The sequence below is a fragment of the Myotis yumanensis genome, unplaced genomic scaffold (assembly GCF_028538775.1).
Source record: "Myotis yumanensis isolate MYYU_CA2020_CCGP unplaced genomic scaffold, mMyoYum1.0.hap1 SCAF_16, whole genome shotgun sequence".
NCBI classification, from domain to species: domain Eukaryota; kingdom Metazoa; phylum Chordata; class Mammalia; order Chiroptera; family Vespertilionidae; genus Myotis; species Myotis yumanensis.
The window spans coordinates 2,914,940-2,928,321 of NW_027223767.1; the positions used below are offsets into that span (position 1 = coordinate 2,914,940).

The window sequence follows — 13,382 nt, forward strand, 5'->3', positions numbered from 1 at the left end:
TGAACTGTTTCTGTCCAGCAGATATCAGATAACATTAGAAAATTTAAAAATATTGCTAAGAAATTATTTTTCTAAAAATCATAAAAAAAGTTTTTTAAAAAATCTAGCATTACAAACTGCTTCAAATAATTTTGAGATACAAGAGCACTAAAAAACCTGCCAAATAAGAAGGCTGAACTAAACGGTCTCTTAGATTTCTTATGTTAAAATCCCCTGAGTTGTAGAACTGGATTGTGACTTTGCCACCAACAACTGCAGTACTTCAGCTTCCCTCGGACGAGAAGGAGCAGGATTTCCTGTTGGAATTCCTAACCTGAGCCCCCTGTCCAAAATTTAGCATATGCTGCCAATAATGTAAAGTGTTCGCTATCTCATACCTCACTGAGCTCAATAAAAACTTTCAAAGTGCATCACAAAATCACTCATTCTCACAAAGCTGAACTATAATTATTTAAAAACACTGAGTCTCAAAAACGTTCTTTGCATGAAACACTGCACAGCCATTTACCTATTTTGATGCGAATACCACTGACACCGGACTTCCTGCGATTGGCGTACGACAGCAAGATGTTCTGTGGTTTGAGATCCCTGTGAATGATGCCTTTGCCGTGCAGAATCCGCATGGCAGCTGCAATCTGGTGCAGGAACACTCTGATGGTGTCTTCACTAAGAGTTCCTTTAGCTGGTAGGAAAGGAGTCGCATAAATATTTAACCACGAAAAATCAAATACCATCTGTACATGCTAGCAATAGACGTGATTTGCTAAGGAGACCATGGAAGAAACTGGATTCAAATTTTCTCCCCTTTTTTTACTTTAGTAATTTAAGTCTCTGAAGAGATATCAAAAGTTTTAATAAGTTTGTTGTAAAGGGAACTGATTTACATTTGCATCTTGTTTTCACTGGTGTTTATGTTTGTTTTTCCTTTCTCATTTCCCTCAATATAACAGGTGCTCAACAAATGTGAGTCCCCTCTACAAGCCAAAAAATAAGTTCTCCTTCATTTTAGTTAAATATCTGGGTCAATGTCCACATTTAATTCCAACCACTTTATGAGCACAAACTTAAAACAGGTGAAATCCTTGAATGGCGAGACTTGGCCATTACTGCCACTTAGACCTGTCAGGAGACTGTGTTCCCACATCTGCCTCCTTTAACCTCCCTCCTGACTCACACTCCTGTCCCACCACAGGACCCTTCGTAACTAAAGACACCTTTAAGAAGAAATGTTTTGACCTGTTTTCACTACTATAAAAAGGTAGCAGGAATGTTATTTTTGAGGGTAGTCGTTATCCAGTAAGTAAACACTGCAGTGTTTCTGTATGTGCGCCGGACTGTGCAATGCTGAATGGACAGCTTGGTTTGGAGTCAGGGTGCCTCTGCTAAATCCTAGCTCCTCACCTGCTTTCTGTGTGACCCTGGAGATTATCCCGCTGTGCCCACCCCGCATCCATAAAAAGCTGAAAATAGACCAGCCACGTTGGATTTCTGTGACAATCAAACAGGATAGCACATTTAATAATGAAGACTTTAGATAAGTACATACTCAAATATAGTCAGTACACAAATATAAACTTCTTATTGCAACGAATCTAAAAGTCACAAGTAGCCCTGGCCAGGTAGCTCAGTTGGTTAGGCAGTGGTTCTCAACCTTCTGGCCCTTTAAATACACTTCCTTATGTTGTGACCCAACCATACAATTATTTTCGTTGCTACTTCATAACTGTAATGTTGCTACTGTTATGAATCGTAATGTAAATATCTGATATGCAGGATGGTCTTAGGCGACCCCTGTGAAAGGGTCGTTCGACCGCCAAAGGGGTCGCGACCCACAGGTTGAGAACCGCTGCTCTAAATCATCCATATAACTCTAGAATATGTTCTATATAAACTTTCCATATGCAATTAAGATAAAGAAGCTAAAAATAACATTAACACTTGGAACAAATGAAATATTATGGTTTTAAAATCATCTTAAAGGCATGTTAAATGACACTTTGTATCTTTCTAACATCTTGAAATAAAATAAATCCCTTTGGTTTAAAAATTATGGAATATTGCCTGGCTCGGGTGGGTCTGTGGATAAGTGTCAACCCAGGAACCAAGAAGTTGCTGGTTCGATTCACGGTCAGGGCACACACCTGGGTTGTGGGCTTGATCTCCAGTCGGGGGCGTACAGGAGCAGCCAATCAATTATGTTCCTTTCTCATCAATATTTCTATCTCTCTATCCCTCTCCCTTCCCCTCTCTCTCTAAAAATCAATAAAACATATTTGAAAAGTAAACCCCAATACACTTGTCTCTCAGTATCACTGGGGTGACCCCCTGCCAATAACAAAATCCATAGACCTTCAGGGCCTTTTATAACAATGTACACTGTTGGCACCCTGCATCTGTGGATTCCCAACCTCAGATCAAAAATACTATTTCCAGGGATCTGGTCAAGATGACAAAGTAGGTAAGCAGTGTGCTCACCTCTTCCCATGACCACATCAAAATTACACCTAGAGCCCTAGCCAATTTGGCTCAGTGGATGGAGTATCGGCCTGCGGACTGAAGGGTCCTGGGTTTGGTTCCGGTCAAGGGCACATGCCTGGTTGGGGGCTTGATCCCCAATGGGGAAAGTTTGGGTTTTTTTGTTGTTGTTACTGTTAGGTTTCATTGCTCTACTGATGAAGTTCTCGCTGTTACTCCCATTCTCGTATTATATATAAATCACAGCCAGCCCTCATAATGACCTACACAGTACCAAGTAGATGTGGCGGGGTCTTAAAATTGTTAGCATTTCTTTCAGATGATGATGATTTGCCCCAACAGTTTCTTATTTTAAAATACAGTACATTGGGAGACAGAGGGTGTGGGCCTTCTTTGGGGGAATATGGTTGAGCCCACGTTTCCCACAGAATAAAGGCAAGTGCTTAGTTACAATCCATAAAATAAAATCAGTTATTTACACAGTATTGCCATGAATATACACACATTTTAAATGCATATAATTATTTCATATTTCACAATAGGATTTTTTATTTTGTTACTCATTTTTTCATGTTTCATTATAACCTTTTAAAGATGCCTTTTATTTGTCACTAAAGGCCCGGCGCACGAAATTCATGTGCGGGTACGGTCTCTTGGCCTGGCCTGCAATCAGGGCCATCTTCCCCAGCTGCCCGCAGCCGGCCCCACCCTCCACCCGCCACCCACCCCTGGTTCCCCATTCGCCATCAGGTGATCGAAGCCTGCCGGCCAGGGAAAGGGACCAAGAGGTGGTCAGTGTGCCTCATAGTGACTGGTCCAGTGGTCGTTCTGCCATTAGGGTCAATTTGTATATTACCCTTTTATTATATAGAATGATTTTACCTTTTTCATTGCAAAATTGCCTACAGGCAATTGTTTATTTGGCAAAAATGTTTGGGGGGGAAAAATGCTCGCAGCAAAGATGTCTATGGAAAAGCTGATTATGGCAGAAGTGCCTAGAACCAGCGCAAACAGGGAGCAGGGAGGTTAAATAACTTGACCAAGACCAGACACAATGAGTAATGTGAACAGTGAGAGTGCTGCAAACCTGCTGGCCTGTCTGACTCCCATGACCAAGTAAGCTCTTCACGCTTCGGTCTCCTTCCTAACGCTATTGCTCTGCAACATCAAACACAGAGTTCATATCACAGACACAGTGCTGCCAAGCTAACTTAAACATGCTACACCAATACTAGCGCCTATATGAGTGAATTAAACTTTTGTTAATGAAGGAAACTCATGTTCTAATGAGGGCTCTGCACTGACAAGCTGCCACTCATTCTGACCCCAGAGAAAGGTGCTTTTATCTACATCACTAAGAATGTCAAGGAACTCAAGACTGAGACTGAGTCTTCCAGCCTCCACTCCTTCCCAAGAGTAGTGAGTAAAAGTTCCTGTCTCACTGCTTTCTACCGGAGAATGACATTTAAAAAATTTTTTAACCAAATTTACTTATTTTTAAAAAAGAGAATCTGAGTTGGGAACAATACTAAAACACATGTGTAATAAACTACCAAATTCAGAGTAATGGTTGTCTCTAAAGGGGTAGGCAGGAATGAGCTACAGAAAGACTTTCAGAGCATCTGTATTTATAATTTCTTTTCTTTAATTGTGGGAGTGGAGGATACCAGTGTTTTTTTGTTTTTAAATATTTTTATTGATTTCAGAGAGGAAGGGAGAGGGAAAGAGAGAGAAACATCAATGATGAGAGAGAATCATTGATCGGCTGCCTCCTGTATGCCCCCCACAGGGGATTGAGCCCAAAACCCAGGCATGTGCCCTTGACTGGAGTCAAACCCAGGACCCTTAAGTCCGCAGGCTGACACTCTATCCACCGAGCCAAACTGGCTAGGGCACCAGTGTTCTTTATATTATTTTCTACACAGCTTTTGAATTTCACCAGTATTTTAAGTTTTGTTGTTGTTGTTATTCCTCACCTAAGGATATTTTTTCCATCAATTTTTAGAGAAAATGGAAGGGATGGAGGAAAGAAGGCGGTGTAGAGAGAGGGAGAAGAGGAAGGGGAGAGAGGAGAGAGAAAGAAAGAGAAACATTGATGTGAGAGACAAATCAATTGGTTGCCTCCCACACACTCCCCAAACCTGCAACTAAGGTACATGCCATTGACTGGGAATCGAACCCATGACCCTTCGGTGCACAGGATGACACTCTGTAACAACTGAGATACCAGCCAGAACCAATCTCACTTTAAACTGCATTCCCTGTTTACTAGGTGAAACTGAACATCTTTAATATGCTGCTTCTCTTTGGTATACTGTCCATACTTTTTGTGGGTATATTTATCAATGTCTTCGTGTTTTTACCATCAGTTCCCATGATCTATTTATAGGTTGAATTATAAGCCTTTCACGATATTTTTGCATATTTCTCTTGCATCTTTAAGGGGTAATCAAGTAGATGCTTACCTCCTCTAACATCATTAAAAAAAAAATACTGTTGTCCAGCCAGTGTGGCTCAGTGGTTGAGCATTGACCTATGAACCAGGAGGTTACAGTTCTATTTGTGGTCAGGGTGGGTGTGGGCTTGATCCCCAGTGGGGGGCGTGCAGGAGGCAGCCAATCAGTGATTCTCTCTCATCACTGATGTTTCTCTCTCTCCCTTTCCCTTTCTCTCTGAAATCAATAAAAATATATTTTTTAAAAATACTTGTGAGAAAGACAATTTTTTTTTAAATATATTTTATTGATTTTTTACAGAGAGGAAGGGAGAGGGACAGAGAGTTAGAAACATCGATGAGAGAGAAACATCGACCAGCTGCCTCCTGCACATCTCCCACTGGGGATGTGCCCGCAACCCAGGTATATGCCCTTGACCGGAATCGAACCTGGGACCTTTCAGTCCGCAGGCCGACGCTCTATCCACTGAGCCAAACCGGTTTTGGCGAGAAAGACAATTTGACCTGAATGCTTATCCTATATGTACACATTTTGGACACAGAATTTCAAAAACGATCTAATACTAAAATCTTATCTCTGTGCCACAAAATATTGTCCATGTCACTTTTAATCCCTTATAACATTTTTTAATTTACATAAAACATTCACATTAATCAACATATTCTTGGATTCATTCTCCCATTACAGTTTTATTTTCATTATGAAAGAAACGCCAGGGGCTGAAGGTTCACTGATGGCAACCCCTGAAGAAGAGAAATCTATTTGATTTCTTTCTCTCTGGGGAAGGGGACCCACCTCTCCAACACAGCAAAGGGAGGCATACATAAAGTAAGTAGCGATACACAGTGTAGTATGAGAACAGACTATAGTTAATCAGCAAAGTGACTATAATTAACCATTGTGGGCCAGTAGTTTTATTGCTAGCTTTACCCATTGGCCAGGTAAGTTTCTACTGAACGAGTACAAAACAACGTTTTACATAAATGTTAAAGGCACACTTTAAAATTAAATACCCATTGCCTTTTGAAGTTATTACATGTTCTTACAAGCTAATATCTTTTTAAAGTATGATACTTTGTAAAACACTGTGTAATATGAAGCGAGAATTCTCGTGATCCGTCCGCAATGTGTTAAGCAAATACACAAATGTTTATTGAATATTTCTATATATAAGTGCAGAAAACAGAGATAGCATTTCAGAAGTAACTCTCAGAATTAAACAGATTAGAGTACATCTCTATTGAACACTTACACACACAAAAATTACCTTGCAAATAATCTGCCAGGTCTCCACCATTGCAATACTGATATATAAAAGAAAGAGTAATTAAAATAAGGACACCAGTTCAAGATCAATCCAATCCACTACCAGTTAATTTTAATTAAAAATTCATTTGTATGTAATGTAAGTCTAGTCTGAAAAACATAAGTATAGAATCAAAAAATTTTAAGACTATTTTCCTTATAAATAGAATCTAAATCACTGAATCAACTTTATTAATTCAAAATTTCAAATAATTATATACTCTCAATTTTAAAGTGCATATTAATCAAAAGGAATTGAAATAAATTAAGCAGAAACTTATATACTACCTACCTCCATCACCAGGAAGACAGAGTTGGGTAATTCCTGAAAAGTAAACAACATAAAACATCATTTAGATTAGAAAAAAAATTAAGCACAAATTTAAAAAGTAACTTTAACAAAAATACTATACTTGTTCATTATTAAACAAATAAAAATAAATCACAATATCCACTAGCAAGTGAAATTTTAAATCCCCACCACAGTGATTTAAGCATCTCAGCTTCAAAGCCAAATCAAATTTTGCTGACACTAATGTAGTCATCAAGAAGTTCAATTCTGGTCGTGGAAAGAACGAAAGAAAAACTCATCTTTTGGTCATGGTTATGGTTACGGTTATGATAAGTTTACCATAACCATAACCATAACCAGAGTCCTCAGGGAAGCACTTCTACTTTGAAGGTTCATGGTCTGGAACAATGACTTGGTAATCCTCCCTCTAACACTAAATGCACAGCTTCTGGAATACATCATCCAGGATACTTCATTTTTGTTTTTCTGGTTTTTATGTTTATTTGGAAGCAATCCCATTATCTGGGAATTTTTGGGAATTCTCTTGAAAACATTTCTTCACATCTTGGTAACAAACTGATTTGAGAAATTTTACCCAGTCTCTCAAATTAATATAGCTCCAGTTCTGTTGTTTGGTTAAGCAATTCAATGACTGGTTAGCTGATTCTTCAAAAACAATTTTTATAATGTTAATTAAATTTTAAATTGGGCTTCCGTTTCCGTATGGCTTAACTTGAGCCACTGTTCAAATGTGACTCAAGAGACAGCCCTTCCAAGTAGCACTTGGCTTCACCAAGATCCTAAATTCAAGAGTAAGGTATTCTATGGGACTCTCCCCCTCCTCATATGCGAGTCCATTCTGTGGGACTCTTCCCTCTCCCGACATGGGAGTCTGTGCAGTGAGATTCTTCCCCTCCCCACGTGGGAGTCTGTACTTGTTCTTCAATAAAGCTCCATTTCTGCTATACAAAAAAAAGAGAGTAAGGTATTCTATGGAAAAAGGAGCAATAGGGCAACAAGAGGCAGGTGTAGGGCAGTATTCCTGAGCGTGAGGCCCACGGCGAATTATGTGGTACTGGCTCACAACGAAATAACTACAGAAATTAAGAGTAAGAATTGTTTACAGTTTAAAGTAATTTAACAAAATAATTTTATGTCTGTTACACCTAATAATAAAAACTATGGACCATTTGTAGGGCCTTTTACATTTCATTCTCAAAGTTCATTTTTATTGGATTTTATAAAAGTACTAGAGTCCCAGTGCACAAAAATTTGTGCATTTGGGGGGGGGGGGCCCTCAGCCCGGCCTGTGCCCTCTTGCAGTCTGGGACCCCTCGGGGGATGTCCACCTGCTGGCTTAGGCCCGCTCCCCGGGGGATCGGGCCTAAGCTGGCAGTCAGACATCCCTCTGGCAGCCCGGGAGCCCTCGAGGGATGTCCTCTTGCCAGCAGAGAGCAGGCCTAAGCTGCAGTCAGACATTGTTAGTGCTGCTGAGGCGGGAGAGGCTCCCACCACCACCACTGTACTGGCAGCCGTCAGCCTGGCTTGTGGCTGAGCAGAGCTCCCCCTGTGGGAGCGCACTGACCACCAGAGGGCAGCTCCTGCATTGAGCATCTGCCCCCTGGTGGTCAGTGTGTGTCATAGTGACCAGTCATTCCCAGTCTTTCTGCTGTTAGGGTCAGTTTGCATATTACCCTTTTACTATATAGGATAGAGGCCTGGTGCACAGGTGAGGGCCGGCTGGTTTGCCCTGAAGAGTGTCCTGGATCAGGGTGGGGGTCCCACTGGGGTGCCTGGCCAGCCTGGGTGAGGGGCTGATGGCCATTTTCAGGCTGGCCATGCCCCACAGCAACCCAAGCTCCCAGCCTTTCCTTTTTTTCTTTTTTTTTCAACGCCTCCTTGAGCAGAAGCCAGGGCAGGCTGAAAGCAGGTATCTTGGGATTTATTTATCTTCTACAATTGAAACTTTGTAGCCTTGAGGGGCAGGAAGCTTGGCTTCCTCAATGGCTGGGGGCAACCCAAGCCTCCTGCTGGCTCCAGCTCTGTGGCCACCGCCATCTTAGTTGAGTTAATTTGCATACTCGCTCCTGATTGGCTGGTGGGTGTGGATTGTGGGCGTGGCAGAGTGACATTTATTTGCATCTTTCTCTTTTGTTAGTGTAGATCAGTTCACACAGATTAGAAATAAAAACTGGTTTCTCACAACAGCTACTTCAGGGTGACCAGGCCGGCAGGGGGGTTAGTGAGGGACGACCAAATGACTGAACAGCAGGCTGTGTGAGGCGACAAGGCTGGTAGAGGGGCCGTGAGGGGCAACCAAATGACTGAATAGCAGGCTGCGTGGGGCAACCAGGCCGGCAGGGGGTCATGAGGGGCGACCAGGCCGGTGGGGGGTGGGGGGGAGTTGCGGGCGACCAGGCCGGCAGGGGGGGCAGTTGGCGGTGATTAGGCTGGCAGAGAGGGGCAGTTAGGAGCGACCAGGCCGGCAGGGAGGGGGCTACTGGGGGCAATCATGCCAGCAGGGGGGGGCAGTTGGGGGCAACCAGGAAGGCAGGCAATTAGGAGCCAGCAGTCCAGGATTGTGAGAGGGATGTCCAACTGCCACGGGATCGTGCCTAAACCGGCAGTCGGACATCCCCCAAGGGGTCCTGGATTGGAGAGGGTGCAGGATGGGCTGAGGGGACCCCCCCCATGCACGAATTTCATGCACCAAGGCCTCTAGTTTGATAAATAGGATGAAAAAAGCATCCATCTTTAATGAAACCAAGAAGTCATCAATAAACAAACTGAAGTTCAAATGACACTGGAGCACCAGGGAACAACTTGAAGAGAGACTTGTTGGGTCAGAAAAGCTGAGAAATGGGGCCAGTATAACCTGTGAGCCAAACCACAGAGGGTTTTCCAAAGCTGCACACGTTTATCCTCCTTTCCTAATATCAGGGAAACTTCACTCCCAACTACCCCTCCACATTGCCATCAACAAAATTAAACATCATGAATTTCATTTAATTATTTCCCTACTCAAATGCCTTAATAAAAAAAATTAGGATACTATTATGAACGTTATGCCAGTATTCCAAAATTTAGATGAAACATTAACAAACAATTTAAAGAAAAACACAACTTACTAAAATTGACAATAAACAGAAAATTTGAAAAGGCCCATATTCATTAAAGAAATTAAATAATAATTTACAACCTTTCCATATAAAACTTCCCCTTGTAATCCCAATCAAAATCCAAGGTTTTGTGCATGTGTGGAAATTGACAAGCTAATTCTAAAATTTATATGGAAATACAAAATGTCAAAGAATAACTAAATATAATCTAAAAAAAGAAAAGTTGGAGGACTTATACTACTAGATAGCAAGACTTACTATAAAACTACAGTAAGGGCCCTAACCGGTTTGGCTCAGTGGATAGAGCGACAGCCTGCGGACTGAAGGGTCCCAGGTTCAATTCCAGTCAAGGGCATGTACCTTGGTTGCAGGCACATCCCCAGCAGGGTGTGTGCAGGAGGCAGCTGATCGATGTTTCTCTTTCATTGATGTTTCTCACTCTCTATCCCTCTCCCTTCCTCTCTATAAAAATCAATAAAATATATCCAAAAAACAAACAAACTGCAGAGAGAAACCAAGATGGTGGCATAGGTAATCACCTATACTTGCTGCCTCTCACAACCACATCAAAATTACAACTAAACGGCAGAACAACTACCACCCAGAACTGCAGGAAAGCTGTATGAGTGGAAATTCTACTAGAAAGGTGAAGAAAGCGCATTGAGACTGGTAAGAGGTGCGGAGGCGTGGAAAGTACTGGCACCTGGATGTGCTGTTATTTAAACCGGGAGGGAGATACAAGCTCCCACTTGCTCTGAATTCCAGTTACGGGCGAGACGCTGGGGGACCCAGACACATATGGGGAGAAACTGGACTGTCTGGAATTGGGACAGGAACGTGAGGGCAGCTTACTCTTAGAAGTACTTGCAGCAATCACTGTTCCTGCACGGGTGCGCGGGGTGGGGAGAACCAGGGACTTCTCTGGTTCAGGGAAGCCACTGCTGTTTGCTCCACCCTGGTGATTCCCAGAGACCCCGCCCCACCCAATTTACAACCCCACCCAAGCTGTGTGCATCGGCTTTTGCATATGAATGGCCTGTCCTTTCACCTAAAACAAACTGCAGCTGGGTCAGAGAGCCACAGAGATTCCAAAAGAAGGCCCACTACCTAGCAGTAGTAGCAGCCTTGCTTCACAGCTGGGCCTCATCTGGGCACTTCCAAACCCCATACAAAGACGAGGAATCTGTAGATGTCTCTGTAGCTCCTAATGGGCGGCCCCAGACAGTGGCTGACGTTGCACCTCCTTGGGAGATGATAACGGATTACAACTCTTCATATCCTTAAGAGACACACTCAAGGGGCAGACTCAGTGAGCACCAAAGCCCCACTGAAGCAAGTCCTGCCCCATAAGCGTGTCTCCTGTGCAACAAATCTTCCAGTGTAGACACAGCTGGTCACCACAGCCAATTGGCCTGGAGGTCAATTCCTCCCAGTGATACCAACAGCAATCAAGGGTTAACTACAACAAGACTGTGCAAACATCCCACAAAGGGGTACACCAAGAGTGTCCACCTCAGGTGATTGGGGAGGCTGAGCCACTGGGCCCTATAGGACACCAACCACACAAGGCCACTCTATCAACTCAAGGAAACTTAGCAGGTACCCAGTACATAGAAACAAACACAAGGAAGCAGCCAAAATGCAGAGACAAAGAAACAGGTCACAAATGAATGAAATGGATGAAAGCAAAATACTGGATATAGAGTTCAAAACCTTGGTTATAAGGTTACTCAAGAATCTTCTAGAAACCTCCGAGAAATTTAGTGAGACCCTCAAGGATATGAAAAAGGACCAAGCAGAAATTAAGCATACACTGACTGAAATAAAGAATAATATACAGAGATCCAACAGCAGAGAGGATCCCAAGAATCAAGTCAAAGATTTGAATTACGAAGAAGCAAAAAACACTCAACCAGAAAAGCAAAAAGAAAAAAGAATCCAAAAATATGAAGATAGTGTAAAGAGCCTCTGGGACAACTTCAAGCATACCAACATCCGAATTATGGGGGTGCCACAAGAAGAGAGAGAGCAAGATATTGAAAACATGTTTGAAGGAATATTGACAGAAAACTTCCCCTACTTGGTGAAAGAAACAGACTTACAAGTCCAGGAAGTACCCCAAACAAGAGGAATCTAAAGAGGACCACACCAAGACACATCATAATTAAAATGCCAAGAGCAAAAGACAAAGAGAGAATCTTAAAAGCAGCAAGAGAAAAACAGTTCTCCCCCAAGGGAGTACCCATACAACTGTCAGCTGATTTCTCAACAGAAACTATGCAGGCCAGAAGGGAGTGGCAAGAAATATACAAAGTGATGAATAGCAAGAACCTACGACCAAGATTACTTTACCCAGCAAAGCTATCATTCAGAATTGAAGGTCAGATTAAGAGCTTCACAGACAAGAAAAAGCTAAAGGAGTTCATCACCGCCAAACCAGTATTATATGAAATGCTGAAGGGTATTCTCTCAGAGGAGGAAGAAAAAGGTAAAGATAAAAATTATAAACAACAAAGTGACAACAAATACATATCTATCGACAAGTGAATCTAAAAATCAAGTAAATAAGAAATCTGAAGAACAGAATAAACTGGTGAATATAATAGAATCAGGGGCATAGATAGGGAGTAGACTGACAATTCTCGAGGGGTAAGGGTGTGTGTGGGGGTACAGGAAGAGATTGGACAAAAATCTTACACCTATGGACAAGGACAATGGGGGGGGGGGGTAAGGGCATGGGGTGGGGTGGGAACCGGGTGAAGGGGAGCTATTGGGGGGAAAAGAGGAACAACCATAATAATCTGAACAATAAAGATTTATTAAAAAAAAAAACTACAGTAAGGAAAACTGTGAGGTAAAGGCAAGGGGACAGAAAACAGTCTAGAAACAGGCCCAAACATATGTGGTCACTAACTTGTGACAAAACAGACATTACAGTACAGAAGAAAAAGGAATGTTGTTTAGTAAATGGATCAACTGACTACCCATTTGTAAGAGTAAATGAATCTTGACCCCTAAACCTCATGCCACATACAAAAATCATTTCCAGGTAATTTATAGCACTAAATGTGAAAGATAAAACAATAAGAACTCTGGGGGGTGGGGGGGGGGGGGGAGAGATAAAATATCTTCATGACCCTGGTGTAGGCAAAGTTTTCTTAAGTTATGACACAAAGCCATTAAATAGAAAAGAAACAACAGCCCTGGCTGGTGCGGTTTATGGTTAAAAGGGTCTCAGGTTTGATTCCCGGCCAAGGGCATGTATCTACCTACCTGGATTGCAGGTTTGATTCCCCAGCCCTGTTCAGGGCAACCAATTGATGTGTCTCTCTCACACTGGTGTTTCTCTCTCCCTCTCTTTCTCTCTCCCCACCCCCTCCCTTCCACTCTCTCTAAAAATCAATGGAAGAAATATCCTTGGATGAGGATGAACAAAACAAAAACAAAACAACAAAGAAACAAAACACTGGACTATATTAAATTTAAGAATTTCTAGTCATCAAAATAAACCATTAAGATAGTAAGAGGCATGTCACAACGTGGATAAGTCATTTATAACATACTAAAGGCTCGATGCATGAAATTTGTGCAAGAGTAGGCCTTCCTTCCCCCCGCTGCCAGCACCGGCTTCCCTCTGGCACCCGGGACCCGGGCTTCCCTCCTACCACTGGCAGGCACTCGGGACCCGGGCAGCCCTGGCTTCGTCCCGAAGGTCGTCCAGAAGGATGTCCGGAA

The 13,382-nt window shown here is 42.5% G+C and overlaps 1 protein-coding gene across 4 annotated transcripts in view; it reads right to left on the reverse strand.

Moving 5' to 3' along the window:
- ULK2 (unc-51 like autophagy activating kinase 2) overlaps window positions 1–13,382 on the reverse strand; it is a 105,218-nt gene that overhangs the window by 74,071 nt on the left and 17,765 nt on the right. For all 4 annotated transcript variants that reach the window (XM_070393761.1, XM_070393759.1, XM_070393760.1 and 1 more), the window contains exons 4-6: window positions 6,529–6,561; window positions 6,199–6,235; window positions 509–682 (exon numbers count right to left, since the gene is read on the reverse strand). In XM_070393761.1, coding sequence (XP_070249862.1) covers window positions 509–682; window positions 6,199–6,235; window positions 6,529–6,561 — 244 coding nt within the window. The remainder of the gene's footprint in view (window positions 1–508; window positions 683–6,198; window positions 6,236–6,528; window positions 6,562–13,382) is intronic.